The 26,566-nt window shown below is 42.2% G+C and overlaps 1 protein-coding gene across 1 annotated transcript in view; it reads right to left on the reverse strand.

The window, feature by feature from the left end:
• Positions 1-26,566, reverse strand: part of nbas (NBAS subunit of NRZ tethering complex) — a 173,039-nt gene that overhangs the window by 48,857 nt on the left and 97,616 nt on the right. The window contains exons 44-47 of the mRNA XM_078275300.1: positions 19,346-19,596; positions 14,818-15,158; positions 13,029-13,253; positions 5,637-5,827 (exon numbers count right to left, since the gene is read on the reverse strand). Coding sequence (XP_078131426.1) covers positions 5,637-5,827; positions 13,029-13,253; positions 14,818-15,158; positions 19,346-19,596 — 1,008 coding nt within the window. The remainder of the gene's footprint in view (positions 1-5,636; positions 5,828-13,028; positions 13,254-14,817; positions 15,159-19,345; positions 19,597-26,566) is intronic.

The raw sequence follows: 26,566 nt of genomic DNA on the forward strand, positions 1-26,566 counted from the left end.
CGCAAGAGGAGGGTTATTTTTCATAAAGACAGAAAGTGGGGAAAAAAAGTCTGATTTCCCCCGACTCCACTCCGTTTGCTGCTGGGCTCACGTGCGTACACATACACACAAAACGCACCAAGGCCCATGCATAACACACACAATACACATACGTGCACGCAACATACAAATGATCTGGCAAAAGGTGGAAAGACGACGCAGCATTTTCTTTATTGCATTTTACCACTTAACATTTTCTCTTTACAGACACACAAACACAGAGTAGTTATGACAGATACAAAAGATGGCCATTAGTGTAAGGCTCAGGTATGCCTACTGCGCCAGACTGAAGGCTTCGGGAGAGCCAAAAACAAGACCGGCTCATTCATCCCTGCCAAACACAATGCTTCAAGAAAGCCCTGCAACAATGGACACACACACACACACACACACACACACACACACACACACACACACACAGTGTCTCACTATCTTTGTGGGGACCCGTCGTTGACATAATGCATTCCCTAGCCCCTTACCCTAACCTTAACTATCACAACTAAATGCCTAACCTTAACCCTTACCCTCACCCTAACCATAACCTAATTCTAACCCTAATCCTAAAACCAAGTCTTAACCCTCAAACAGCCCTTTAAACTTGAGGGGTCCAGCATTTTTGCCCCACAAAGCTGTCCGAACCCCACAAGTATACTGTATTCCCGTTTTTTGGACCCCACAAATGTAGTTAAACAAGAACACACACACACACACACACACACACACACACACTTGAATGCATAAAGGGATATTCAAATGTGAGTATTCAAACACAGTGACATGTTCAAAGGAAATAATACCTCTAGTGAATGCATAAGGCTGTGTGTGTGTGTGTGTGTGTGTGTGTGTGTGTGTGTGTGTGTGTGTGTGTGTGTGTGAGAGAGAGCAGAGTGAGATCTGGAGGGGAACAGCTGTATCAGGCTGCATTAATTATAAGAAGATAATGAATCAGAGAAAGGGGGAAAGCATGTGCGTGCATGAAAGTGTGCGAGTGTGTGTGTATGTGTTCTTCAGGGATGGTGCCCACATGTCTAATTAACTTTGAATGTATGAGAGTCTATGCACGTGCAAGAGTTTTTTCTGGTGTGTGTGTGTGTGTGTGTGTGTGTGTGTGTGTGTGTGTGTGTGTGTGTGTGTGTGTGTGTCTGTAAATGCAGGTGCCATCTATCTGCCCTATGCGCCATTGAGCAGCCATAAAGAAGTGGGAAATTAGGCAGGAATATAATCAAAGTGATTGGCACTTATTCATCAAACCCATCAGATGGCCCGATGATATCTGGCCCTGTCAGTAAAACATTGCTCATTGTCTGTGTTAGCAAACAAGTTTCATGGGGCATTAAGGACAAAAACACTACTCTGAAAATAAGCCTTTAATTTAAGCCTATGTAACTTTGCATGCATTTTGTATTTTTGGATGTTAAGTCTGACAATATCCAAGCATTTTATGTGGCCCTAAACTCTAGCAGCTCTGCAGACATGTCGGCCTGAATCATCTCTCCCTTCCTTTTTAATGCAGTGAGCAGGAAGACGCCAATAAAATGCTGTGAGTCCAACTCCCACCGGCAGCTACTGTAGATTCAGTCCAACACTTCAGGCATTTGTTCCGACAGTGTTTTTCCCACCAACATACCCAAAGTGGACCAATATACAACACAATGTTTACCGATATAGACAAACAACAGAGATCAGGTAGTAGGTGGTGTGTTCAGGTGGCCTTCAATGTCTTAGAATAAACATCATAAAGCCCGCTTTTGAGGTGAATGAAGATAATTCTCTTAATCTGACTTGTTTTAAAAATTCATATATCTTTACATTAATATGTACAGTATGTAATCTTACCAGACAGGTATGAAAGGGGTGCATGTAGATTATAATGTTGTTTGACAAGGCGCAACAGTGAATGTAAAAGAGGAAAAAGTGTACTAAAATGACAATTAGATTTTCGTCCTACCTTCGTTAGGCTTGTCACAGGGGATGGTATCTTTGATTGTGCACACAAGCCTACAGAGTTGTCATTTTCTCAACACTGTACTATTATTAACCATTTTCTGGCTTACAGGGGGCCTAAGAGTGTGCAACACTATTTATGATGTATAACCCAGTGAAAACACCAATTAAAAAAATAAAAATACTCCTGAAGCAGAATATGTTGTGATTTTAGCTAGATGATAGTCGTGAGGAATTTGGTAACTATTATAAAATGCAACTGCAGACTTTTGGCAGCATTAAGTCAGCTTCACTATATAGGAAAATGTATAAAGGGAATTTAGTCATGTCATTTATTTTAATAGGACATATGACTTCTAGACTCTGCAGAGGTGGGCCGTCAGGGCCAGCAAGGCCTTCTTTGCTGGCCAAGAGATTGTCAGAATCAGAAAATTATATTTTTATTATATATGTATTTTAGAAAAGTCGCTTCCCACAAGTCTGTTACCGTAATTTCATTGGTACTCTCTCTCGGTTGTGCGGCTTCAAGTGCATCTCATAAATTAGAACTTTTATCAGATTTCCCCTCTGTGCTGTCTCCGGGTGAAAAATCTACTCTAAGGCCTTCAACATTTTGAATGAATCCCTCTGCTGTTTAAGCAAATAAGGACAATGTTGTTGACTGTCATATTCTTTAGCCAATCAAATTTTGAGTTTGCCCTGTTGGGCGTATTCTTTGACAGGCCAGAGCCTTCTAGCTGGCCCAGCCACCTATGTCGGCATTTTTCAGACCAGTTAATATACGGTGGCCGAGAAGCAAAACTAGCTATTATCACATAACCGTAGCAGTAACCTTAGTTCAAGTTAGTTTCGAGTTTTAGATGTAAAGTTAATGAAAGAAAGGTTGTTCTTCAAATGATGAGCAGCTTTTGCTAAGTGTAATGGATTTTTCTGCATTTTAGTTAGTTACTAGCTATTACTGCTTGCTTTAGATAGTTGCTGCTGGTGTCAGCAGTGTCAGTGGCCGCTGTGCGCTGTGCCTGTGTGTGCGTGGTGGCATGTGTGTGTTGTTGAGCCCCAGCAGCTTAGCTGCAATTTGGGGGGAAGCCTGTTGATCGCTGATTGAGTTATTGGTGTTTTTGATTGCTTTGTGGTCATCATATGAGTACATGTGACCAGTTGTTTTGGGTTTGTTTTTGTCTTTTTAGTAATGACATTAATTTTGACTATATGTGATGCAGCATCATGTCATACTGCGTGAAAGTGATGGCTTCAGTCACCGTGTATTCATGTCTCTGCAATAGTGTATTGAAACTCTCTAGGTGTTGAGCTTTGTGTTAAATCACTTTATTCCACATGATAATGTCCTAGTGTCATGGTGAGGTTATTCAAAGGTGGTTTAATTGCTGTAGGATAGTACTGAAGCCCCAGGTGTAAAATACACGGCACAACACTGAGACTCGAAATGTAATTATGTTAATGTTTTTGCAGTCTGAAAAGTAAATGTTGTACTTTTAAATTAGAGTAGAATGTTGTTTTTGCTATTTAAAACGTCTTATTTTGCAAAATGTGAAAAGTGTTTGAGTACCTAGAAGTCCTGTCATCACCGTGAGGTTGCCAGGCAACCAGTAAATATTCCAGGAAGTCACTGAGCCAAGCCATAGCAGTTTTCTGTATGGATAATCTCGTTTAAAACAACTGTTAATGTATTGCACTTTAGAAGCGCTGGTAGGTTTATTATTGAACTTTAAAGAAAGCCGGGCCAGCAGTTTTACCCTGCTTCCACTCTTTATGCTAAGCTAAGCTATTTGCCTATACATACAGTGGTGTGAAAAAGTGTTTGCCCCCTTCCTCATTTCCTGTTCCTTTGCATGTTTGTCACACTTAAGTGTTTCGAACATCAAACCAATTTAAACAATAGTCAAGGACAACACAAGTAAACACAAAATGCAATTTGTAAATGAAGGTGTTAATTATTAAAGGTGAAAAAAAATCCAAACCATCATGGCCCTGTGTGAAAAAGTGATTGCCCCCTAAACCTAATAACTGGTTGGGCCACCCTTAGCAGCAACAACTGCAACCAAGCGTTTGCGATAACGTGCAATGAGGCTTTTACAGCGTCCTGGAGGAATTTTGGCCCACTCATCTTTGCAGAATTGTCCTAATTCAGTTACATTAGAGGGTTTTCGAGCATGAACGGCCTTTTTAAGGTCATACCACAACATCTCAATAGGATTCAGGTCAGGACTTTGGCTAGGCCACTCCAAAGTCTTCATTTAGTTTTTTCTTCAGCCATTCGGTGGTGGACTTGCTGGTGTGTTTAGGATCATTGTCCTGCTGCAGAACCCAAGTTCGTTTCAGCTTGAGTACACGAACAGATGGTCGGACATTCTCCTTCAGGATCTCTTGGTAGACAGCAGAATTCATAGTTCCTTTTATCACGGCAAGTCTTCCAGGTCCTGAAGCAGCAAAACAGCCCCAGACCATCACACTACCACCACCATATTTTACAGTTGGTATAATGTTCTTTTTATGAAATGCAGTGTTCCTTCTCGCCAGATATACTTGGACACACACCTTCCAAAGAGTTCCACTTTTGTCTCATCGGTCCACAGAATGTTGTCCCAAAAGTCTTGGGGATCATCAAGATGTGTTCTGGAGAAATTGAGACAAGCTTTGATGTTCTTTTTGCTCAGCAGTGGTTTTCTCCTTGGAACTCTGCCATGCAGGCCATTTTTGCCCAGTCTTTTCCTGATGGTGGAGGCATGAACGCTGACCTTAACTGAGGCAAGTGAGGCCTGCAGTTCTTTGGACGTTGTTGTGGGGTCTTTTGTGACCTCTTGGATGAGTCGTCGCTGCGCTCTTGGGGTAATTTTGGGCGACCGGCCACTCCTGGGAAGGTTCACCACTGTTCCATGTCTTCGCCATTTGTGGATAATGGCTCTCACTGTGGTTCGCTGGATTCCCAAAGCTTTGGAAATGGCTTTATAACCCTTTCCAGACTGATAGATCTCAATTACTTTCTTTCTCAATTGTTCCTGAATTTCTTTGGGTCTCGGCATGATGTGTAGCTTTTAAGGATCTTCTGGTGGACCTTACTGTGTCAAGCAGCTCCTATTTAAGTGATGCCTTGATTGTGAATAGGTGTGGCAATAATCAGGCCTGGGTGTGGCTAGAGAAATTGAACTCAGGTGTGGACAACCACAGTTATAGTATGTTTTAACAAGGGGGGCAATCACTTTTTTCACACAGGGCCATGATGGTTTGGATTTTTTTTTCTCCTTTAATAATAAACACCTTCATTTACAAATTGCATTTGTGTTTACTTGTGTTGTCCTTGACTTTTGTTTAAATTGGTTTGATGTTCGAAACACTTAAGTGTGACAAACATGCAAAGGAACAGGAAATGAGGAAGGGGGCAAACACTTTTTCACACCACTGTAGCTATCACGTGACTGATACCCATGTATTGGCTCCAGCTCTATAGTTAGAGCAGACATCAGAATGTTATTGATTTTCGCATCTAACTCTCTGCGAAAAAGTGTATTTTCAAAAATGCTGAATAATTGCTTCAAGTGTACAGCCAAGCGTATCTTGTTGTCATTGTGTATTTTCTCAATGAAAAGTTTTTGGTATACATGTGTATTGTATGGAGAAAGGGAGAGAGACAATACCTGAGTGCGGCCACTACTCGCTCCATTGCGTCACGAAGTACTGTTTTAACAGAGAGGTCTAGGGGTCCAACAGCCACAGGCAGAAGCTCTTTAATGCAGTCCAGAGGCTGTCCATCAGTTGCCATGGTGACTGCCAGCTCATGGACTTTTGACCTCTCGGATCGGGACAAATCATAAAGTTGCCTGTAACGCTGGAATACAAAAAAAAAAAGGCAGAAAGGAAAAGCATAAGGAGTCTCCTGTTCAGAGACAGGAATTGAAGTGCAGTGTGGTTTAGGAAGTACAATACTTTAGTGAGTGAAGTTTGTTGTTGAGCGGTCGGTTCCCTACAGGTATTAACCCAGACGGCAGCAATGACCTGAACCTGCTCACTCTCTCTTCTGCCCTGCTCACCTTTGCTTGTTTTTCTCTCTTCCAATAAAAAAGGGCTGAGGATTTCATCCTGGAGAGTCGGACATGGCATTTGGTTGTGTATGTGTGTTTGGGTCGGTCAATGTGTGTCTTTAAATATATATTTCCTTATCTTACAATCGTTTCAGCATAAAGTATCATCAATCATCATATCTTATCAATTCTGGTTTTTTTTGCTCTTTGTTTTCTTTGTAAATTCACAATTGATTTTATTTCTCCATAGGCAGAGCTCTCTCATCTTTGAGTAAACATTTCACCAAGATACATGACATCAGAAAAGATCAGTTCAAAATCTGAATAGTAGGTGCAAAGAGCTGTAGTCTGAAGTTTGTCTCGTCACTGCTGCAACCCAAGAACAAGCTTGATGACACTAGCTGTCCCTCTTAGTTTGAGATACAGGACTTCTAAGGCTGGTTAATTGATAGCTAGATAGATAGATAGATAGTATAAGTATTACTGTGCAAAAATAATAATTCTGCAGCTACTGTAGTCAGTAGTAAAAACCTGGGGGTATGACGGCTTTCAAAGAAGCTAGATGCACAGCACTGCTGGTAATGTAGAGCTAGGAGTTTTATGGTCTGCCAGCTTTTAGAAAACAATCTGAAAGTACTTACCTTAAAAAAATCTTTGCACTTAATATATTCATTGTGAGGTACTGGCGGAGAGCTTCCGTTGATTCCCTTTACACTCTGAGCAAGACATTGACACTCTTGGCATTGGACTCACCCAAAGGTGACATTCATATATGATATTCATGATATAGGGACATCCTATATTCATGATACATGGTATTCATAGGTAGAAAATCAAGACCAAGCTGAAGACTGAAGAGTGTCTGCTTTTTTAGATAACGTTCACGTGATCTCTGATGTGCTCTTCAGCTGAGTGTCATGCAGTCTAGGAGTCAAGTTTGAGACCACGGCCGTCTCTTCGAAAAATTTAGATCTTTCAGTACAGACGTGGGGAAGTACCTGCTGCAAAATGAGAAGCACGGGTATCGTTGGGTGTTATTATGGACAGCGGGGCAGGAAGTGAAACAGCGAGTGTATCCGGTCAATTTACCAAAACCCTCCCAATATCGTATATGTCTCCTTTACCACACCACAGACGACGAGAGATTCATCTTGGAGGCCGAAAAACATAATAGACATCAACAGATCTTTTTTATAAAGACGACGCCAGAGAAGAGAAGGCATGGAGTTTAACTGTAGGAGCGCCTGGAGTGGAAGGTAGATGCTAGGGGTGGAAATCACCAGAGTCCTCACGATACGATATCATCACAATACTGATGTCACGATACGATATTATTGATTTTAAACATATTGCAATATTCTGCGATGTCCTGCAATGAATTACTTTTTTTCCAACTTCAAATTTTTCCCAATTTCAAACGATGTCCCCAAAAGGAAACTTTTGTCAACATCTGTTTTATCTGTTTGTTCATCTCACTTCAATTTTATTGCCAAGGAATATATCGCAATACTATGCTGTATCGAATTCCCCCCCCCCCCACTCCTAGTAGATACTAACTTAATAAACACGTGATTATTCTGTAAAGCACAAAGTAGAGACAATGAAATCTGCGAGTCGGGCAGACAAGACGCTCCGCTTCTGAGATGCTCTGCTTCTCAGACGCTCCTGGCGCAATCAAATCGGAACGCAGCCGGAACGCAGCACAGACGTGCCCAGTGGAAAATTGGGGTAAGAGTAGCTCGATTAGATTCAACTTTATGAGATGGTTTGGGAAGATTCCGCTTCATTTTCTAGGTGTTGTGGGCATTACAAGGGACTTGAAGATCAATGGATGGGACAATAGATGAATGCATGGATATCTGAAACATCCTTGTACCATAAGAAAATGTAGTAAACAATTCCCCCAACAGCAACTGATATTGGTGGTTTTGGAGCGCCCTGTTGGTTTAGGGGTAACGGTGATAACCATGAACCTCAATATCTCCAATTTGTTTCATGTCATCCCTCTCCTGATTTCCTGTCATCTCGCTACTGTTGCTATCGGAAAACAAAGTCGAAAAATGCCCATTTAAAAAAACAATGTTGGTAATTTTGTATGTTACAGCACTATGAAGGCTTATCATCATAGGCATGGCTTTTACAATCTACAGTTTTTTTTTCTATTGTTCATACCATCAAAGGGACATGGTTCTAATACAGAACTGTACTAACTTCTATACAATATAGCTGCAGTGTGTTATTTGCTGTCCTCACAGCAGGTCAAGGCGCCTGTGGTGGATTCTTCTACGATCCACTATTATTCCCAGCAGCTGGTCACGTACACTTGATAAATGACCATAGTACAGCCAAACAGAGCCTACAGGGCTCCTTCTATCTATCTCTTTCTATCTACCTGCCCTTTCCTGGTTCTTATATCCTTTTCATCTATCTCCAAGGATATAATCGCTCCCTGCACCAGTAGAAGGAAAGTTAGTAAGCTTTATTGTAGAGGTTGGACTGTGCCTTGTAATGCTTGTATCTTCTTCACTAATTTGCAGGGTATGTGTTTTTAAACGCAGATAAAACAGGGGCTAAATATTACAAACGGTGTAGGGGTCAGAAATGAACAGTTTTTCATGAGTGTCACATGGTCGTCATAGCAACACTGAGCTCGCCAAATCATAAGGTCGCCTCTCTCTGGTTTCACACACACACACACACACACACACACACACACACACACACACACACACACACGGAGGTGACAGTGGGGTAAGTCAGTGTGACTTTGCTTAATGAGATACAGCATGGTGTACGTACTGTACATACAGCCACATGGCACGGCTCATTTCAAACAGCTGCCCATAGATTTACATTAATGTACCCTTGACTGGTCCAGTGAGGCTGGGAAGAGCTTAGTCAAGCAGAACCAACCCAGGAAGATACCACACACACGCACGCACGCACGCGCAAGCCGAGACAAAGTACATGCAGACACATCTCTATGTCCAACTAAAGGTGACCTCATGACCGCAAGGGAAAAGGATGCGAGTGATCAAGTGACTATGGGCCGTATTTTAACGATCTAAGCGCACGGCGTGAAGCGCATGGCGCAGGTGCGTTTAGGGCATGTCCAAATCCACTTTTGCTAGTTTGATGGCGGAAAAAAGGGTCTGTGTGCAAGGTTCAAAAGGGTTGTACTTCGTGGCTTAATTAATCATAAGTGTGTTTTGGGTGTAACATGCAATAAACCAATCAGAGTGGCCTGCCTACAGACAACTTTAGACTCCGTTGCTCCTCTCAAAAAGAAGATGATGAAGCAAAGGAAACTAGCACCTTGGTATAACTCCCAAACTCGCAAATTAAAACAAATCTCACGAAAACTTGAAAGTAAATGGCGCTCCACCAAATTGGAAGAATCTCGTTTAGATTGGCAAGACAGTTTGAAAACCTATAGGAGGGCCCTCAGAAATGCCAGATCAGACTATTACTCATTATTAATAGAAGAAAATAAGAACAACCCAAGGTTTCTTTTCAGCACTGTAGCCAGGCTGACTGACAGCCACAGCTCTACTGAGCCATCTATTCCCCTAGCTCTTAGTAGTGACGACTTCATGAGTTTCTTTTATGATAAAATTAGGGATGGAATTCATCACCTTTTGCCCTCAACTTCTAACGGTTCACCTTTGAATGCAGGAGTGCTAGAAAGAACGACAGGACCTGACATATACTTAGACTGCTTTTTTCCTATAGACCTTCAACATTTAATGCTAAAGGTCTCTTCAGCAAAGCCATCTACCTGTCTCTTAGACCCCATTCCAACGAGGCTACTTAAAGAAGCGTTACCCGTGGTTAACACTTCATTACTAGATATGATCATTATGTCTTTATTAACAGGCTATGTACCGCAGTCATTTAAAGTAGCTGTGATAAAACCTCTTCTGAAAAATCCCACCCTCGTTCCCGAGGTCTTAGCTAACTATAGACCTATATCTAGCCTTCCCTTTCTCTCCAAGATCCTTGAGAAAGTAGTCGCTAATCAGTTATGTGACTTTTTACATAGGAATAGTCTATTTGAGGACTTTCAGTCAGGATTTAGAAAGCATCATAGCACAGAGACGGCACTGGTGAAAATTACTAACGACCTTCTAATTGCTGCTGACAAAGGACTTGTCTCCATACTTGTCTTATTAGATCTTAGTGCTGCATTCGACACTATTGACCATACCATCCTTTTACAGAGACTGGAACATTTAGTTGGCATTAAAGGAATCGCACTAAGCTGGTTTAAGTCCTATTTCTCTGATCGATCTCAATTTGTTAATATCAACGATAAATCCTCCAAGTACGCTAAAGTTAGCCATGGCGTTCCTCAAGGCTCAGTGCTTGGACCAATTATTTTCTTCTTGTATATGCTTCCTCTAGGCAATATTATTAGGAAACACTCAATTAACTTTCACTGTTATGCGGATGACACCCAATTATACTTATCAATCAAGCCAGACGAAACCAGTCAGTTAGCTAAACTTCAAGTATGCAATAAAGATATCAAATCATGGATGACCTACAATTTCCTGATGTTAAACTCAAACAAAAAAGTTATTGTGCTGGGCCCTAAACACCTCCGAACATCATTATCCCAAGATATAATTACTCTGGATGGCATTGCCATGACCTCCAGCACTACTGTCAGAAATCTAGAAGTTATTTTTGATCAGGATATATCCTTTAACGCCCACTTAAAACAAACCTCTAGAACAGCCTTTTTTCATCTTCGTAACATTGCCAAAATTAGGAACATCCTGTCTCAAAACGATGCTGAAAAACTAGTCCATGCATTTGTTACTTCCAGGCTGGACTATTGTAATTCCCTATTATCAGGATGCTCAAATAAAACTCTTAAGACTCTCCAGCTGATCCAGAATGCTGCAGCGCGTGTTCTGACAAGAACTAAGAAAAGAGATCATATTTCTCCTGTATTAGCTTCTCTGCATTGGCTTCCTGTAAAATCCAGGATTGAATTTAAAATCCTTCTCCTGACCTACAAAGCTCTAAATGGTCAAGCACCATCATATCTTGAAGCGCTCATAGTACCTTATTGTCCCACTAGAGCACTGCGCTCCCAGAATGCAGTGTTACTTGTGGTTCCTAGAGTCTCTATAAGTAGAATGGGACCCAGAGCATTTAGCTATCAGGCTCCTCTCCTGTGGAACCAGCTCCCAGTCTGGGTTCGGGAGGCAGACACCATCACCACCTTTAAGAGTAAACTTAAAACTCTCCTCTTCGATAAAGCTTATACTTAGGGAGTGAGGAGTTGCAGCGTTTGCCTAGACCGGCGGGGGTGGGTGTGTAGCCACAGTCATGGCGCACCCCCACCCTATCTCTGCTTCTCCCCATAGAAAGCTTACGTATACTTAGGGAGTAATGAGTCGCAGCGTTCACAATCACGGAACACAGCCTCCCTATCTCCCCTTCTCTGCAGCTCTTAGTTATGCGGTTATAGTTCGAGACTATCGGGGTACCTCCTTGGACACACTGAGCTTCTCTCTCCTTTCTCTTTCCATCTGTGTGTATTCGTGTCCCAGCAATGCTTGTTACTAACATAGCTCCGGGGAGCTTATTGCCCGGAGTCCTTATGTTCTTTTTCCGCCCAGCATCATCATTTTGGATAATGATGGTACCTACATCATGGTGGCAGCTGTCGCCGTGGTCCTGCCCTACGCCCTGCTGTGCCCTATTACACCCTGCTACGCTCTGCAATGCCCGGCTTTGACTTGCTATGTCCGGCCAACGCCCTGCCACGCCCCGTTATGCCCTGCTGTGCTCTACGACACCATGAACTATTACAACTATTACTTCTAGTCATTGTGACTATTATTGCCATTGTTCATCATACCCCCAACCGGCACCTTCAGACACCGCCTACCAAGAGCCTGGGTCTGTCCGAGGTTTCTTCCTAAAAGGGAGTTTTTCCTTGCCACTGTCGCACTTACGCATTTATGCATGCTCTTGGGGGAATCACTGGAATTGTTGGGTCCTTGTAAATGAGAGTAAAAGAGTGTGGTCTAGACCGACTCTATCTGTAAAGTGTCCTGAGATAATTCCTGTTATGATTTGACACTATAAATAAAATTTAATTGAATTGAACTGAATTGTCATTTCCCAATCCCTTTAAATGCCAGGCCTGTTTGTACCTTGGCGCATTGCTATTATGATGGCAGATTTGCTGAGCAGGAAGTAGAGAAGAAACTGATCTGCTCGAGCGAGAAGTGAAAGCGCGTGAGCAAATCATATCATAATACTATTTCACATTGTAATATTTTTATTTTTAATCTTTTGCATGTTTGTATGCTGCTGCACGTCCCTATGTGTGCGCCTAGTTCGCGAGTTCACGACTCTAGGCGCATTTTATTAATGCGCTGTTAAAATAACAATGAAATGCTGCGCTAAATGCTTGAGTTAAGACCAGGTTTTTGTTGGTCAAGACCAGCACGCCCATGGGCGCAGGTGCATTTGCTATTTAAATGACGTGGGCGCTGGACGGTCTTAAAATAGCAAAGACACTTGTGTTGGGCTTTACGCCGCTCTGTGCCGGGCTTTGTGATGCACTGTGCCGGGCTTTGCGCCGCGCTGCCCCGGGTGCAAGATAGAGCCCTATGTGTCCGTTGTAGATGGACATTCAATTTGTCACCTAGAGTAGGTGGTTAGCTTTATCCAAAGTAAGAATTCTGCCCTTTCTGTAACAAAAAAATAATTTTCAATTTTCATTTTCATATGGTTGGTGGATTAATACATTTCCAAGATTAAGTTCAGTACGAGTATGAGGTTCATCCAGCTAATGAAGCTAGGTCTATTTTTGAAACTATTTTAAGGTAAGCTAGCACACATTGAACAGTGTTTCTATGTATACATAGTGCATTCGACATAGCGAACGATTTGGGTGTCTATGTCCACACTACTTTGTTTGTTCTTTTAACATTTACCAAATTACATTTGTAATGGCTAAAGTGTCTGGAAGATGGGGTCTACCTGCTGGCTGTCTTTGAGTGACAGAATGACGGCATGGCTCAGAGTGTCCAGGTGGGCCTGGGATTGCTGCAGGTGTGTTAAAGCCTCATCAAAAGTCATCCCTGCTGGGTCTGTCCCTTCTTTCTCCCCGCTACCATCGGCTGCTCTCTTCCTGCTCTTTTCGCCCAGCTGGCGCAGGGCTTTGGTGGCTCGCTTTATCACCTCCGACCTCGTCTGGATGCTCAGCTGGAGACGAAATAGGATGGATGGAAGGAACAGAATGAGGAGGAGGAGGAATGGGATAAGCACAGCAAAGTGTGCGAAGAGAGGGAAAGAGAGGTGCACAACTCATGTTTATTATATTATATAATTTTAAACTTAACATGTTGAAGACAGGCAGGTATAACCAAAAATATATGCACCAAAATGCCACCAGGAACTTGGGTAGCATGTGTGTTAGTATGTGTGTGAGTGAGAGAGATCATATCTGCCAGCCTGGTGTAATTGATTATATTCAGTGAGAGCAGGTTAACCATTTATGGGTAGAAGAGAGGCCCTTTGGTTGTAGAAGGTTTTACTCAGCACACTTAGCACACAGGTGATGACAGGCCACACACACACATCACACCAGGAAGACACTTAAAAATCACTTCACATTTCCACATACCTCAGACACATGCTACTCATACTTCTGCATTTGCTCGGTTTATTGACTAAGACTGACAGCACCTTTCTCTGCCAGGACAGGATGATCACTCAAATAAAGTTTCCTGACAAAACTGCACAATTTCGTTGAAGGCTACGTGTGTGTATAATCATTTGTGTGTGAACATGTACATAGTCTATTGTGTTATTTGTGAGTGGAGACAGAATTAGATTCACATCCAACATCAGTCAAAGCCTAGGGAAAGGTTTGAAAACAGGCTGGAGGCTGAGCAAAAGAGGACGCTTCCACTATCTATCTAAGATCAATACTTCAGAGGGGGGTAAATGCCAACACTCTGTTTTCCTTCGAGGGTTCAAATAGGAATGAGGAGGAGGAGGATGAGGGAAGAGGGAGCAGTGGGTTACTGAGAAATAATCTGAATGTTAAAAAGCACAGTGGGAAAACAGTGCCTGCTGGGAATCAGAGTTTAATTGGCTCTGAAGTAGAGAGGGATCAATTAGCTCTCTCTGAGTTGCCGGAAAAGAGAGGATGCATAAGACAAAAGTGGAAGAAAAAAGAGAGGAGGGTTGGAAGTGTGCCAGTGTGTGGAAAAAAAAACCCAGTGGGCTACTACTGACAAGGTGGGCTAAAGCACTTTAAATCCCCTGGAAGACAATTTTTCAGAGTGCTGTAATTATGTGGCTGACATTTCTTGTGCAATTTTATAATTTCTTTTATAAATCATGACTGGTATGTGCTTCGAGGTGACAGTGTGGATGTGAACAGAATAATGTATTTAAAATCAGAAAAGGGCTTTTGTCGGTCCAAAAATTGAGCCAAGGGGAATGAGAGACGACCGGTTAGAGGATGACGAGTACAGTTTGATGATGTGATTTGAAGTGATTGGAAATCCCCACAATCCTTCCTTTTAGACAATATGAATCTTGTCTGGGTGGCTGCCTGGAACCAACTACCTTCTGTGCTGCAATTACAAATTGTCAGTGTGCCAAACTCCCACCAGCTCCTGTCTGAGCCTCCTTCACACTATACTGTGTGTTACTATATTTTCTCTTTTCTGTCTGTATGGCATAAAGTAATTCATATGAAAGAGATGGCTGGATATCAGGGGGTGAAAAAAAATGTTATGACCAAGTTTAGGCTTACATGTTCGGCTGCATCAGGAGAGAAGGTGATGCTATCCAGGAAGTGGACAGTGTCAGCAAGGACCAGCCTGTCTAGGTATTTGCTGCAGGTGTCGTACGCATGGAGGTAGTCTGGGTCGCTCTGTGGGGGTCTCTTCAACAGTTGGGGGTCTCCTTTCCAAAACAGCTTTTGCAGCCATATTGCGTGGACTGCACTGGGGGAGACTGTTTTCCCTCCACCACCAAGCATGGGCAGCCGATTAGCAAGTTTGGAGATAGACAGTACATTCTGACTGGTCAGAACTGGTTGTAGAGTCACCAGCGGATCCAACGATTCATCAGTCAGCTTCCGGTAGTTCAAACCTGCCGGAGACATAGTTTACTATTTAGAAACATTACTTTGTTAAACAATGAATGTATGCTGCTGAGATATGTATAATACATCCCGACGATGTGTTTTCCACTTCACCCGACCCTCATAGTGCTCATAGTGCACTGCACGTACGTAGATGAGCAAAATTAATCATCACAATCATCGTCCTTGTACACATGACCTACTGTGGCTCACATGTTCAATGGCTGAAATATTCGACATGTAATATGATGAATAAAAAATACCTTTTACATTATGGAATATATCGCTACCCTTTAAAATACAGAGAGGTTGAAAACACAAATGGCATTTTCAGGCATTGTGCATACAGTGTTATTTAGCATATATCTATTTACTTGCCGAGGCAAAACAAAGTAGCTGCATTGTGTGGGAAGAACGAGCATTCAAACTAATGCAGCATATCCAAAATTTTTCAAAAAGTGGCACTTTACTACTGCATTCACATACGATGTGTGCAAAACATCCAGCACTTGCAGGGTCATTACAGTGATTTGATATGCAGAGGTTGTTCAATATTCCATTACATGACAGAAATGTGCAAAGAGACACGCAGAGAAGAGAGTAAAAGGTTCATGTGAACAACAAAGATAGCTTGTGTGAAAGTGGTGCCATCTGCATGCAACGGTGTACAGTGTATCTATTGATACGCGTGTGCGCGTCATATCTCCTTCCACTGCAGTACTCTGTGTGTGTGTGTGTGTGCGTGTGTGTGAGAGAGCGAGAGAGAGAGAGAGCAAGTGGCGTGCTCTTGGTCTCCAGCACCGTCAGACAGACACATTACTGTGGCAACACCACAGCCTGTCTGGGCCTTAAATATTTAACACTGGTCTGCCTGTGGGGAGGGCTCTGTCAATGCTGCTCGGAATCCCTCACACACACACACACACACACACACACACACACATACATATAAATCTCTGAGCGCGCACACACACACAATACTTTCAGACAGACCCAGACGGACACTTAGACCGCAGATAAGAGTTACATGCACTTACACATGTACTCTCTCTCGGTCTCTCCCCTGCCCCACCCACTCCTCTCTCTGCCTCTGTCTCTTCCACAACCGAGCAGCATCTCACCCCCATCCTCAGGAGAGCCCACTCAGACAGTCACCTGGTTTCTGGTCTGAAATTGTGATGAATATTGGACACACACCACCTGTCTCAACATTGTCTAAATGCCTTATAAGTGTGTGTGTGTGTGTGTGTGTGTGTGTGTGTGTGTGTGTGAGCTTGCTTGCTTGTCTGTTTAGGACGGCAAATTAGTAATTTTAAGTGTGTGTGTGTTTCTGTCTTAGACTTGGAGTTAGTAGAAAGTTGGTGGCTCTAGAGACACCTCAACAGCCAGCCAACAGTGTTAGCAATTTTGCTACAAGAATGTAAATGTGTGAGTTAAGTTTTACTAGTGTTTGTTAACATATGTGTGAGGGTGTGTGTGTGTGTGTGTGTGTGTGTGTGTGTGTGTGTGTGTGTGTGTGTGTGTGTGTGTGTGTGTGTGTGTGTGTGTGTGTGTGTCTGTGTGTGTGTGCCGCTGCCCGCGCGTGCGCTATACAGTTTGGACAGTGTTTTTAAGTCACTGTCACAAAGTCAGTATGTGTCAATACATCAGTTATTAATCCCTTGGGTGACGTACGTATGTATGTATATACAGTATGTGTGAGTGCTAATGTGTGTCTAGTAGTTTTATTTTGGCTGCAGTTGTGCAGTTGACAGTTTGCTAAACCCCTCCCCTGAACAGTGTTGTCCAATCACAGCTTAGCAACTGCAGCTAGGCATTGCAGCCCTGTCGACCTTGGGATTTCTCCTCATGATGAAGCTGTGTCCATGGAGCTCTAGTAAGAGTAGAGCTGGGCAATATATCAATATTATATCAATATCGTGATATGAGACTAGGTATCATTTTAGATTTTGGATATCATAATATGGCCAAAGTGTTATCTTTTCCTGGTTTTAAAGGTTGCATTACAGTAACGTGATGTAATTTTCTGAACTTACCACACTGTTCTAGTATTTTCCTGTACCCACTTAGTCATTATATCCACATTACTGATTAATGATTATTTATCAAAAATCTCATTGTGTAAATATTTTTGTTAAAGCACCAATAGTCAACCCTACAATATTATTGCAATATAGGTATGTGGTATTTGGTCAAAAATATCTTGATATTTAATTTTCTCCATATCGCCCAGCCCTAAGCTAAGAGTAACAGACTTTATGCAGCCTGCCCCTTTTTTGCTATTCAATTTCTGGTTTTTTCTTCCAGCTTCTAAATACACCCTTTTCACAGCAGACATGTTGACTTTCCAAAGCAGGAAAAGCCATTATCACTGTTAATTAATTAATGATTACCGCATAACATTTAGGTGTTCCAGGACTTGACCCAAAAAAAGCCTTGTTCATATACAGACATCCACTGTGTATTATGTGGTCTTGGATGCTATCAGAGTTTAGGGTAGCGTTAACAGTTCAGGTCTGTCTTTTTAATGGATTTGTGGAAGGTTACACTCCCGCAACCCCAGCCAACATTAACTAAGATAGCATAATGTTACAAACAATGGATCATCTTTTAGCACAATTAATCACGTAAGCTCACTTTGATTGAGCTAAAGACTGTGTTTTCAACCAACTCACAGAGCGGACGTTAACTAATTAGCTAGCTAGCTAGCTACAGCTGATGAAATCTGCCAGCAACAGCTGTCATTTTTTTGTCATTTAGAAATCTAATTTTGCCTAATTCTGTCTGGAAATCAAAAGAACAATTGTTTAAAAAAAGACTAGTAATTTTGAGTTGTAAATTCAGCAACAACAACAAGGGTTAAACAATCCGTTTCTAATGTAGTGATGTGATACGGTAATTGTGTGTGAGTGAAACTAAAATGTAGCAGTGCCCGTGTGAGCTCATAGTAAAGTGCATTTTTTTTTTGTTTATGTAAAAAAAATGCAACAAAGCTTAGATGTGGATGACTCAGAGGTGTGTGTATGTGATTTGCGTATGTGTGTGTTAAACAGAGACATGTGTCACCGGTAAAAGCTGTGATGTTATCAGGAGCAGAGGGAGGAAGTGAGGCGTGAAAACACAGCTGACACTCGGCTGACCTTTACTGAACTTCATCAAGAAGTGACACCACCTCAACCCGAACACAACAAAGTTTGAGCACTCTCGCCGGACCGCTGAACCGGTGACACGCCACAACCTGGACGTGACGTCCTTGGAGAGGGTGCTGCCACAGAAATCTAAGTGGAAACAGCAGCTTACTGCTGTTGCTGTTTCCTGAGCCTGCAGTGTTAGCTTGATATTTAATACAAAGGTTGATTGCTTCTCTTGTTGATTACAGGAAAACGTGAATTGTTTTTGCTTGTTTCAATTCTGTTCTGCTTTGCTATTTTGGAAACAAAGACGAGAGCTGGTTGACAAAAAGAGGAATCAAGTGAAGACAAGATGAGGCAGGGATAAAATAGTTTAGGTATGTCATCGGGCGTATTTCATTTGTCCCTTTCAGAGAAATATAAGGATCTGTGCTAGAAATGTGCCACACATTTAGGCATTCAGCTGTTGTATTTTTTTTTTAAGATTCTACATGACAGTCAGTGACTTGAGGTTATCTACCAGCTAGAAGGAATGTCAACATTTGTATGTGAGTCATCAATCATGTCAAGAGGGATTATGTTCAAGTCTTCAACGCTAACTTGATTTCTTGACATTAAGGGATTCCAGCTGATTTCCCACCAATAATAAAGGTGCCTTAACCCCTAGGCTTTTCTGTGTGCCTTTTTTTTTTTTTTTTTTGCCTCATTGTTTGGCTAATAGGTGCTTCTGTTGATTCTGTACCATTAGAAATTAGTCAGTTAGTTATTTCTTAAGTGCCATTGTTAATTGTTAGCAAATTAATTCCTTTCTTTATAGACCTCTTTCATAGATGATTGCACAAGCAATGTGTGGATGAAAATTAGAATTACACACTTTTAAAAGCTTGTGCTTTTAAAATGAGATGGGTAGTAACCCATCTCATTAGAAAGGCTAGGACTTCATCAGATTTTAGATGCAAACTGCATCCATTGGTTCAAGGGGTTACAGTTTGTGTGACAATAAGCTGCCCTTTGTCCTTCCTGTAAACCACCTACTAGTTATGCAGTTGAAAAAACTGTCTTACCGCTGGCAACAGCTCGAAGCTTCTTGAGCAGTTTGACATGGGACTCTGGCTTGATGGTGGTGGTGACGTAAGGCTCACAACCTGCAGTGTCTAGTAAAGTGTAGTAGTAGAGCAGGCGGTCCAGGTCGCTTCCCTCCACAGTCGGCAGAACGTACTTGGTCATGTGGCTGCAAAAGGCCTCAGGGTTACACTTCAAAGTGTCGAACAGACCGAGGGACTCGCTCCGGGATTCAATATCCTTGGTGGAAAGACTGGATGAGGATGAGGAGAAAAGAAGGGAACAAATCAGAAGAGAATAAAACCATACATGTATGTAAACACCACAATAGTTTAGTCTATCCCAGGTTCAAAGCTTTTACATGCGAACACCTGCTGTGTGAGATATGTCTTCTCTACAGAGATTACCCATTGGCACACAGGATGTAAAACACTTAACAGGAAGTTCTGGACATCAGAAACGGCAGCTTGTTTGAAAAAAATAAAAGAAAACAAGACCTAAGTTGTTCGCATAAGCAGTGCTAATCACCGTGCCTGAAAAAGATAAGAGAAAACAGCAATACTGACCAAAAAAACAAAAAAAATCAAAGGAGGAAGACAACTAGCACTGAAGACCATTTGGTTGCAAAGTAGTTTTTGAACACACCAGTGCAAAAACAGTACAACGATCTACTGGCTTATCACCAAAGATACAGTCCCTGGGAAAAAAAATAAGAATACATTTAAGAACTTGGTCAGCTCTGACATTACAAATAGGACAGGGAGAAGATACAGGGAAAGAACGTGAAATGCTCAAAGAGTGGAAACCGTCTGTGTGGAAGCGCATTCAACAATTTGTTCGAGTTGTGCATGATTTAAAATGTTTTACCACTGAACAGAAAGCAGCAGGTGGTCTGAAGAATGAGAGGACAAGTGAAAAGAACACAACCAAAACCGGAGAGAGGAGAATCGGAAAAGAAAACAAACTCAGAGAACTTCTAAAAAGGTTAATAAACAAGGGAAGATACAAAGAATCAAAAGGTAAAGGCAAAGGAAAGCCAGTTGCTGGTAGTCACCGAGGGGCTCTGAGCAATCTGCGGCTGTCAGGGAGTGCGTTTGTTTGTGTGTCTGTTTATCTGTTAGAATGCGACAACATCAAAGAGGACAATGTTTCCTCGGGGCTCTCCATCAGAGCTCGCTGGGAGGCTTTCGCTAATGAAAAAAAGAAACAGTGGCAGCAGTGTGGAGGCAGCAGACAATAAGCTCAATAATGTAAATAACACTAATCATCCTCACAACAGGGGCTATAATAAGACCGGAGTCAACAGAACAAGTAACTCGTAAGACTTGACTTGAGTCACTTTCCCTCTCCCTTTCCCAAGTGCACACGCTCACAGGCAGCACCAATCAAAGTCTGATGTTTCATTATTTAATCACATTAGCTCCAAAGTGACTGAAAGCCCAGAGGCAAGAGAACAATGGCAACAACTTGTCCAGGAAGGACTGTTTGAGGGGTGTTGAAAGTTTTTTCCTTGGCGAGCACACACAGGCAGACATACAGTACACAGGATCGTGCCCAGTGTTCATGTCAGACTCTGCTTTAGCGGATTGTGTTACTGTAGTTCTCCAAAGCCTGGTTGTCATCTCCTCTTTGTTATTTCTACTCTATCCAGCGACAAAAAAAAAAAGTTTAGCGCCTCTCTTTGCTGTGGTTGTGATCACCTCCTCTTTTCTCCCTACAGCTTTCCGCATCTTTTTGTCCCATTGATTGTAGTTTTATCTACAGCACGCGGGCTTTGCTACTGCTGCTCGCTCACTGGTATTCCTCTTTGTACACAACACAATTCCCCCAATCTATCTCTGTTGTGTTCGTGTGGCTGTAAAATCAGGAGCTTCTCATTACAATCTTTTCTTTGTTTGTTTTCAAAAGCCAGAGCAAGGAACCAATTTAATATTGTGGAGTCTTCCTCAATCCATCTCTCGTCCCTCTCTCTTTCCCCAGCTTACATTTCCATATTCTGTTTTGTGTCTCTTCCACCAAGTCCAAACAAAAATAGGCTTCTAATATTCTTAAATTCAGAGGCATATTTAATTGCCATGGTAATCTGACAGCCACAATCAAACTCTATGGGGGCTTTGGCTGAGCAGTGATGATTATGCAGCTCGTCATTGTTAATTGAATGAATGAATTTATGCAAGCTCTAATTTCTTAGGATTCTGTGCTGCTAATTTATTTACAAATGACTGTCCATTAGGGGGTTGTAAAATTGTTTGTGTTCTATACAAGAAAATGGCACTCACAAATTTAAAAAGAGAGGCATACAGCTGATTTTCATTGTGAGGTCTTTTTTTTTTTCTCTGCCCATCACTCATTTATACACACAACAAACATGCAACAACGACAGGTCTACACACATCTGCACGCACACGCACACACACACACACACTTAATCCTTAGGAAAGAGTCATACAGTATAGGGTAACTCAACTCCTATATCAAAAATGTAATTGTGTGTAGGATTTTTATATGAAAAAGATGTTGCTTAATTACGTATGAGCAGTTGCACTTACACACGGATAACTACTTGTATAACCAGTCATTTAGAGGGGACATGATTGTAACGGCACTGTAGCGGCACTTTCTACCTATATGTGTAGTTGTGACATCACAACCATATGTAAGTCCTGACGACTAAGTTTCCCGTGGATTTTGATACTTTCACAGTATTTATATAGCACCTCCACCTGCTTTATAATATAAATAAATCTCACTTTTTACAAAATGGGACCTTTAAACCTTATTTTACATATTATTTGAAATCTGCAGTAACTGATTATGCCATTTGGGGGCAGCAGAAAAAAGCTGTAATTACAAAAACGACATATTATTACATTTTAAAATAGTGAGGGAAGCTTGTTGAGTTGCCTATTTATACATCCAGCAGTTACGGAGAAATATTCGCGTTTCATTTTTCTGTTCACCTGATGAACTTTAAGTCCAAAATTCACTCTCATTTTGGCTCTCTTTTTGGTCACAGCCAGTTCCTTAGGGAAATATCTGGCTCTTTAGCTGCTAAATGCTCCACTATGTTCCCCAGCTAGTCGCTACCTTTGTCTGACTGCCGTTTGGTGCTGGGCAGGTAGTGTACGACGGGTTTATCATTGAAAACAGCTGCCCAGTGCATCTCGAAAAGATGCTAATGGGAGTAGTGAGAGTGAACCAAAGGGCTAATGAGGCTGATGGAGATGTCATTAATTTTCCAGTTATTCAGTCATAAAACCAAAGTACTGAACTCATTAAAATGTTCACCTGATTGTGTCTTGAGCAAGGTGGTGGACCAAAAGACAGACCACCTGATATAAAGCCCTGCTGCTCCATTTCATTTCAGGCAAGAAAGTTTTTTTAAAGGAACATATCATTTCCACAAAAAAAGAAGCTGTGGCAGTTAGAAACAGCAGGTTACATGCGGAGATAATGGCATAAATTGACTGACTACGTTTGTTTGGAGTGTCAAACCTGATTGCCCAAGTGCCATGCATGTCTAAAATACCCCACATTTCACTTCAGTCAGAAATACTGTACTGCTTTTTTATTACTGAGTCCATGACTGAACTAAAGTTATGCAGTTGTATTTGCCAGTTCAGGTCCTGCTCTCCCTGGTTCTCCCGAAGGGCTCCAAGAAACATGCTTACAGTCACGCTCCAGGACATGGTCACGCTCCAGATTAAAACCTTGCAGAGTATCTGAGGACAGCACATCAATACTCCCCAAGCAGCAGGACCAACAGTAGCTGGACACACAAATGTACTGTTCCTAACCTGTGTGTAGCAACAGCATGATCCTCATTCCCACTGAATGCTACAGTACAAATGGGCTTTTTTTCAATTTATTCTAGGCAGGACAGCTCATCAGCATGCTAAGCATACTCACATGAACTCACAGCAAGATACATTCTTGCAGTAACTTCATTTGAGAGAAATATTGAAGATAAATGAAGTATGATGCAGACAACAGCATGTATTTATATTCGGGTGATAGATAGTAGCAGGTCCGCATCCTCGTGCTTACACCAAAAAGAGTCTCTTTTGTAGAAATGACCTGATATTGAAAATCATCAGTTGAAAATCAGCTGATCCAAACAAACATCACGTTTGACATTTCAAACAACAATCTTCTCATTTCAGTTCCTGCTAGCCGCCAGCAGCTGCTGAGCGCTTGTGCTGCCTTTTTCCGCAGATCAGTGTTCACCCATGATGAGAAATAAATCTCTAAAAGTCTTTTGTGGCACCTTCCCCTCTGACTCGTCCTTAAAGGGGTGATAGAATGCAAAACCGAGTTTACCTTGTCTTAATTGAATAACGACCTCAAAGTCCCATTGACACCATTTTACTATGCAAATCTCACAATTTGAAACTGCTGCTGAAAACGGGCGAATCCCAACGAAGCTAATAGTTGACGTCAACTCGGTGGCTGTACCTTAATTGGCTCTGGTCTGTACCTTTGTCATGCCCCAAAATTTAAATAGGCCTACAGACCACTGGTCTGAGACCAGCTGGTGTTCTGAATGTAGCTCGCGCAGATGACTGATAACTAACACACTAGTTTAGCTGCAAGCTGTGCATTTCCACGGGAATTACAAAGAAGGAGGATATTGAAAATGAACCACGGTCGTAAATGCAGTGTTCCAGGCTGTACAGGGAATGCTGACACTTCACATTTCATCGCGGGCTGCCGGTCGTGGTGCTCCAGGTAAGCGGTAGTTGGTGGTTCAGTTACCCCAGAAAAGATGAGTGTGCGCTCGGTACAGAGCACCATGAGCTACCGGTCGTGGAGCTCCGTCAGGTCAGCGTAGTTGGTGGTCTAGTTACCGGGTAACTGTGAGTGTGGCAGGCATGTTCCCAGATATTAATAAATTAAGTTATGTTTCCATTTATATTGCAATGTAATACACTTAACCAGTAGCGGAGTGTCGAGTGGGAGAGTCTGGACTTTTCCCGGTGGCCCGGTAGTGTTTCGAGGCCGCAAGGGCCGGTCAAACTGTGCAGCCTCCGCTCAACCCATACGGCACCTACGACAGCGTGTGAGTCTAATGATGGAAAGCCAAAAAGGAAAAGGGAAAGGTGGCACTGAGAATGTCAGACTCAAAAGGAAGAAAAGGGATGGTGTTGCTGGGCTGTGTGTTGTTTTCTGACGTACAGTGATTTTTATTCTTTTATTTGCCAGATCAGGTGACCAGCTGTGCAATTGGAAGGAGCTGGTACAGAATTCAAAGGTGTCCTCTCTGCTGATTTCTTTTTAGGCTCAAAGCAAAACACATCTTAAGGATGAGTCAGAGGGGAAGGTGCCACAAAAGACTTATTGAGATTTATTTCTCATCATGGGCGAACACTGATCTGCGGAAACAGGCAGCACAAGCGGTCAGCGTCTGCTGGAGGCTAGCGTGCAGGAACTGAAATGAGGAGATTGTTGCTCGAAATGTCAAACGTGATGTTTGTTTGGATTAGCTGATTTTCAACTGATGTGGAACACATTATTTGTGTGCCCTGCCTGAAGTAATCCAAGTTTCACTCACAACCTATTCTTGTCAACCGAATCCTGACACGCAGTAACAAACCCAGCAACAAACCCAACATTAAGTTAATATTAAGTGCACAAAAACAGCAATAACAAACGCCAAACGGAGATCAAGTACAACTGAATTGGCAGGTTATTTCTGAGTAACACATCCTTTCCATTTCTGGAGAAGTCATTCGAATGATTTAATAGCGGTCATTAAAATGTCAATAAAAGTGGCTGAAATTGAAAGGAGCCCCCATGTACATCTACAAAGCCCTACACGCAGAGAGAACAGCTGATGGCGGTGGTGTTTAGCAGTGCATTGATTCTTCTAAAGCGTTTATTCTGTGTTAATAGGACTGTCTCAGGGACACTCTGGCTCTATCATCCATCTCTTGTTCCTCCATCTATCTGTCCAATCCCCCCCCCCTCTTTCCCTCCCTGCACACACTGAATGCCCTTTCTCTAAATCCTGCTTTTTGTAACACTTAACGAATGCTCAGCAGCTCTTTCTACTCATTTGGTCTGAAATACATGTATGCATTTTTCTATCGTCACCATTTTGACCGTATTATTACCATGTGCGCAGTTGTTCCAAGAGCTGCAGATCTCTACAGACATCAGAACTGACATCAGGCAAACAATGTATGCTGCTTTTATACACAAACCAATACTGTACTAATTTTGTGTTAAATGCCATAGATAAACTAAGTACTTTTCTCTTTTGAAATAGAGTAATGTTTGATCGCTCTAATGGAAAGAAACAGATTCCATCTTAATCATTTTTGTCAAATAATTATTCTGTGTACATGTTTTGTAAAATTATCAGGAGGATTCGCCTCTTCCTCGCTCTAAAGGCTTCCCAGGTATTCATCCATCCGCTTGACATCTCCCATCTGGACTACTGTAACTCCCCCCTCTATGGAGCCCCTGTGTCTGAAGGTAATCCGGAACACTTCAACCTCCCAAAGTTCTTCAACACCACTCCTCTTCTCCTTTCACTATACTAGCTTCTTGTTGCTGCTTGCATCCAGTTCAAGATGCTGGGACTGGCCTACAGGGCAGTGAAAAGGAATACTCCTTCCTACCTCCAAGCCATGGTCGAACCCTACACTCCAGCCTGACCACTGCCCCCCCTCTACCTCTGGACGTTTGGCTGTCCCGTCACTCAGAGCACCTTGCGGCCGCTCATCTCGGCCATGGCTGTTCTCTGTTCTGGCCCCAATGGTTGAATGAACTCCCTACTGAAGTCTGGACATCACAGCCACTGCCCATTTTACTCTAATGCTTATTTGGAAGGGTTGCACTTCAAGCTTTAACATTTGACATCTAGCTCTGGTTCCTTTTGAGTTTGAATGCACTTATTGTAAGCCACTTTGGACAAAAGTGTCAAATGAATGTAAAATAAATGCAAAGCAATAGGAAAACTCTTATTGCCCTTAACCCAAGTGCCGGCCTCAGGTCAGGACTTGATCCCAGGGCACTGCACTGTGGCTAGCTGCTGCTACTAAACAGGATGAGTGAAATAATTATTTTTATACAGGGATCAATAAAATGTTTAAATTCCATCTCGCACACCAGCTTCTGTCTGTGTGCGTCTTTTCCCCACGCCTGCTTTATTTATATCAGTCCTTGTGTCCATCCATCCGTTAAATCAATACGCATATTGCAGATGCTTCTAGTCAAGA

Source organism: Sander vitreus, chromosome 18 (assembly GCF_031162955.1).
Source record: "Sander vitreus isolate 19-12246 chromosome 18, sanVit1, whole genome shotgun sequence".
NCBI lineage: Eukaryota > Metazoa > Chordata > Actinopteri > Perciformes > Percidae > Sander > Sander vitreus.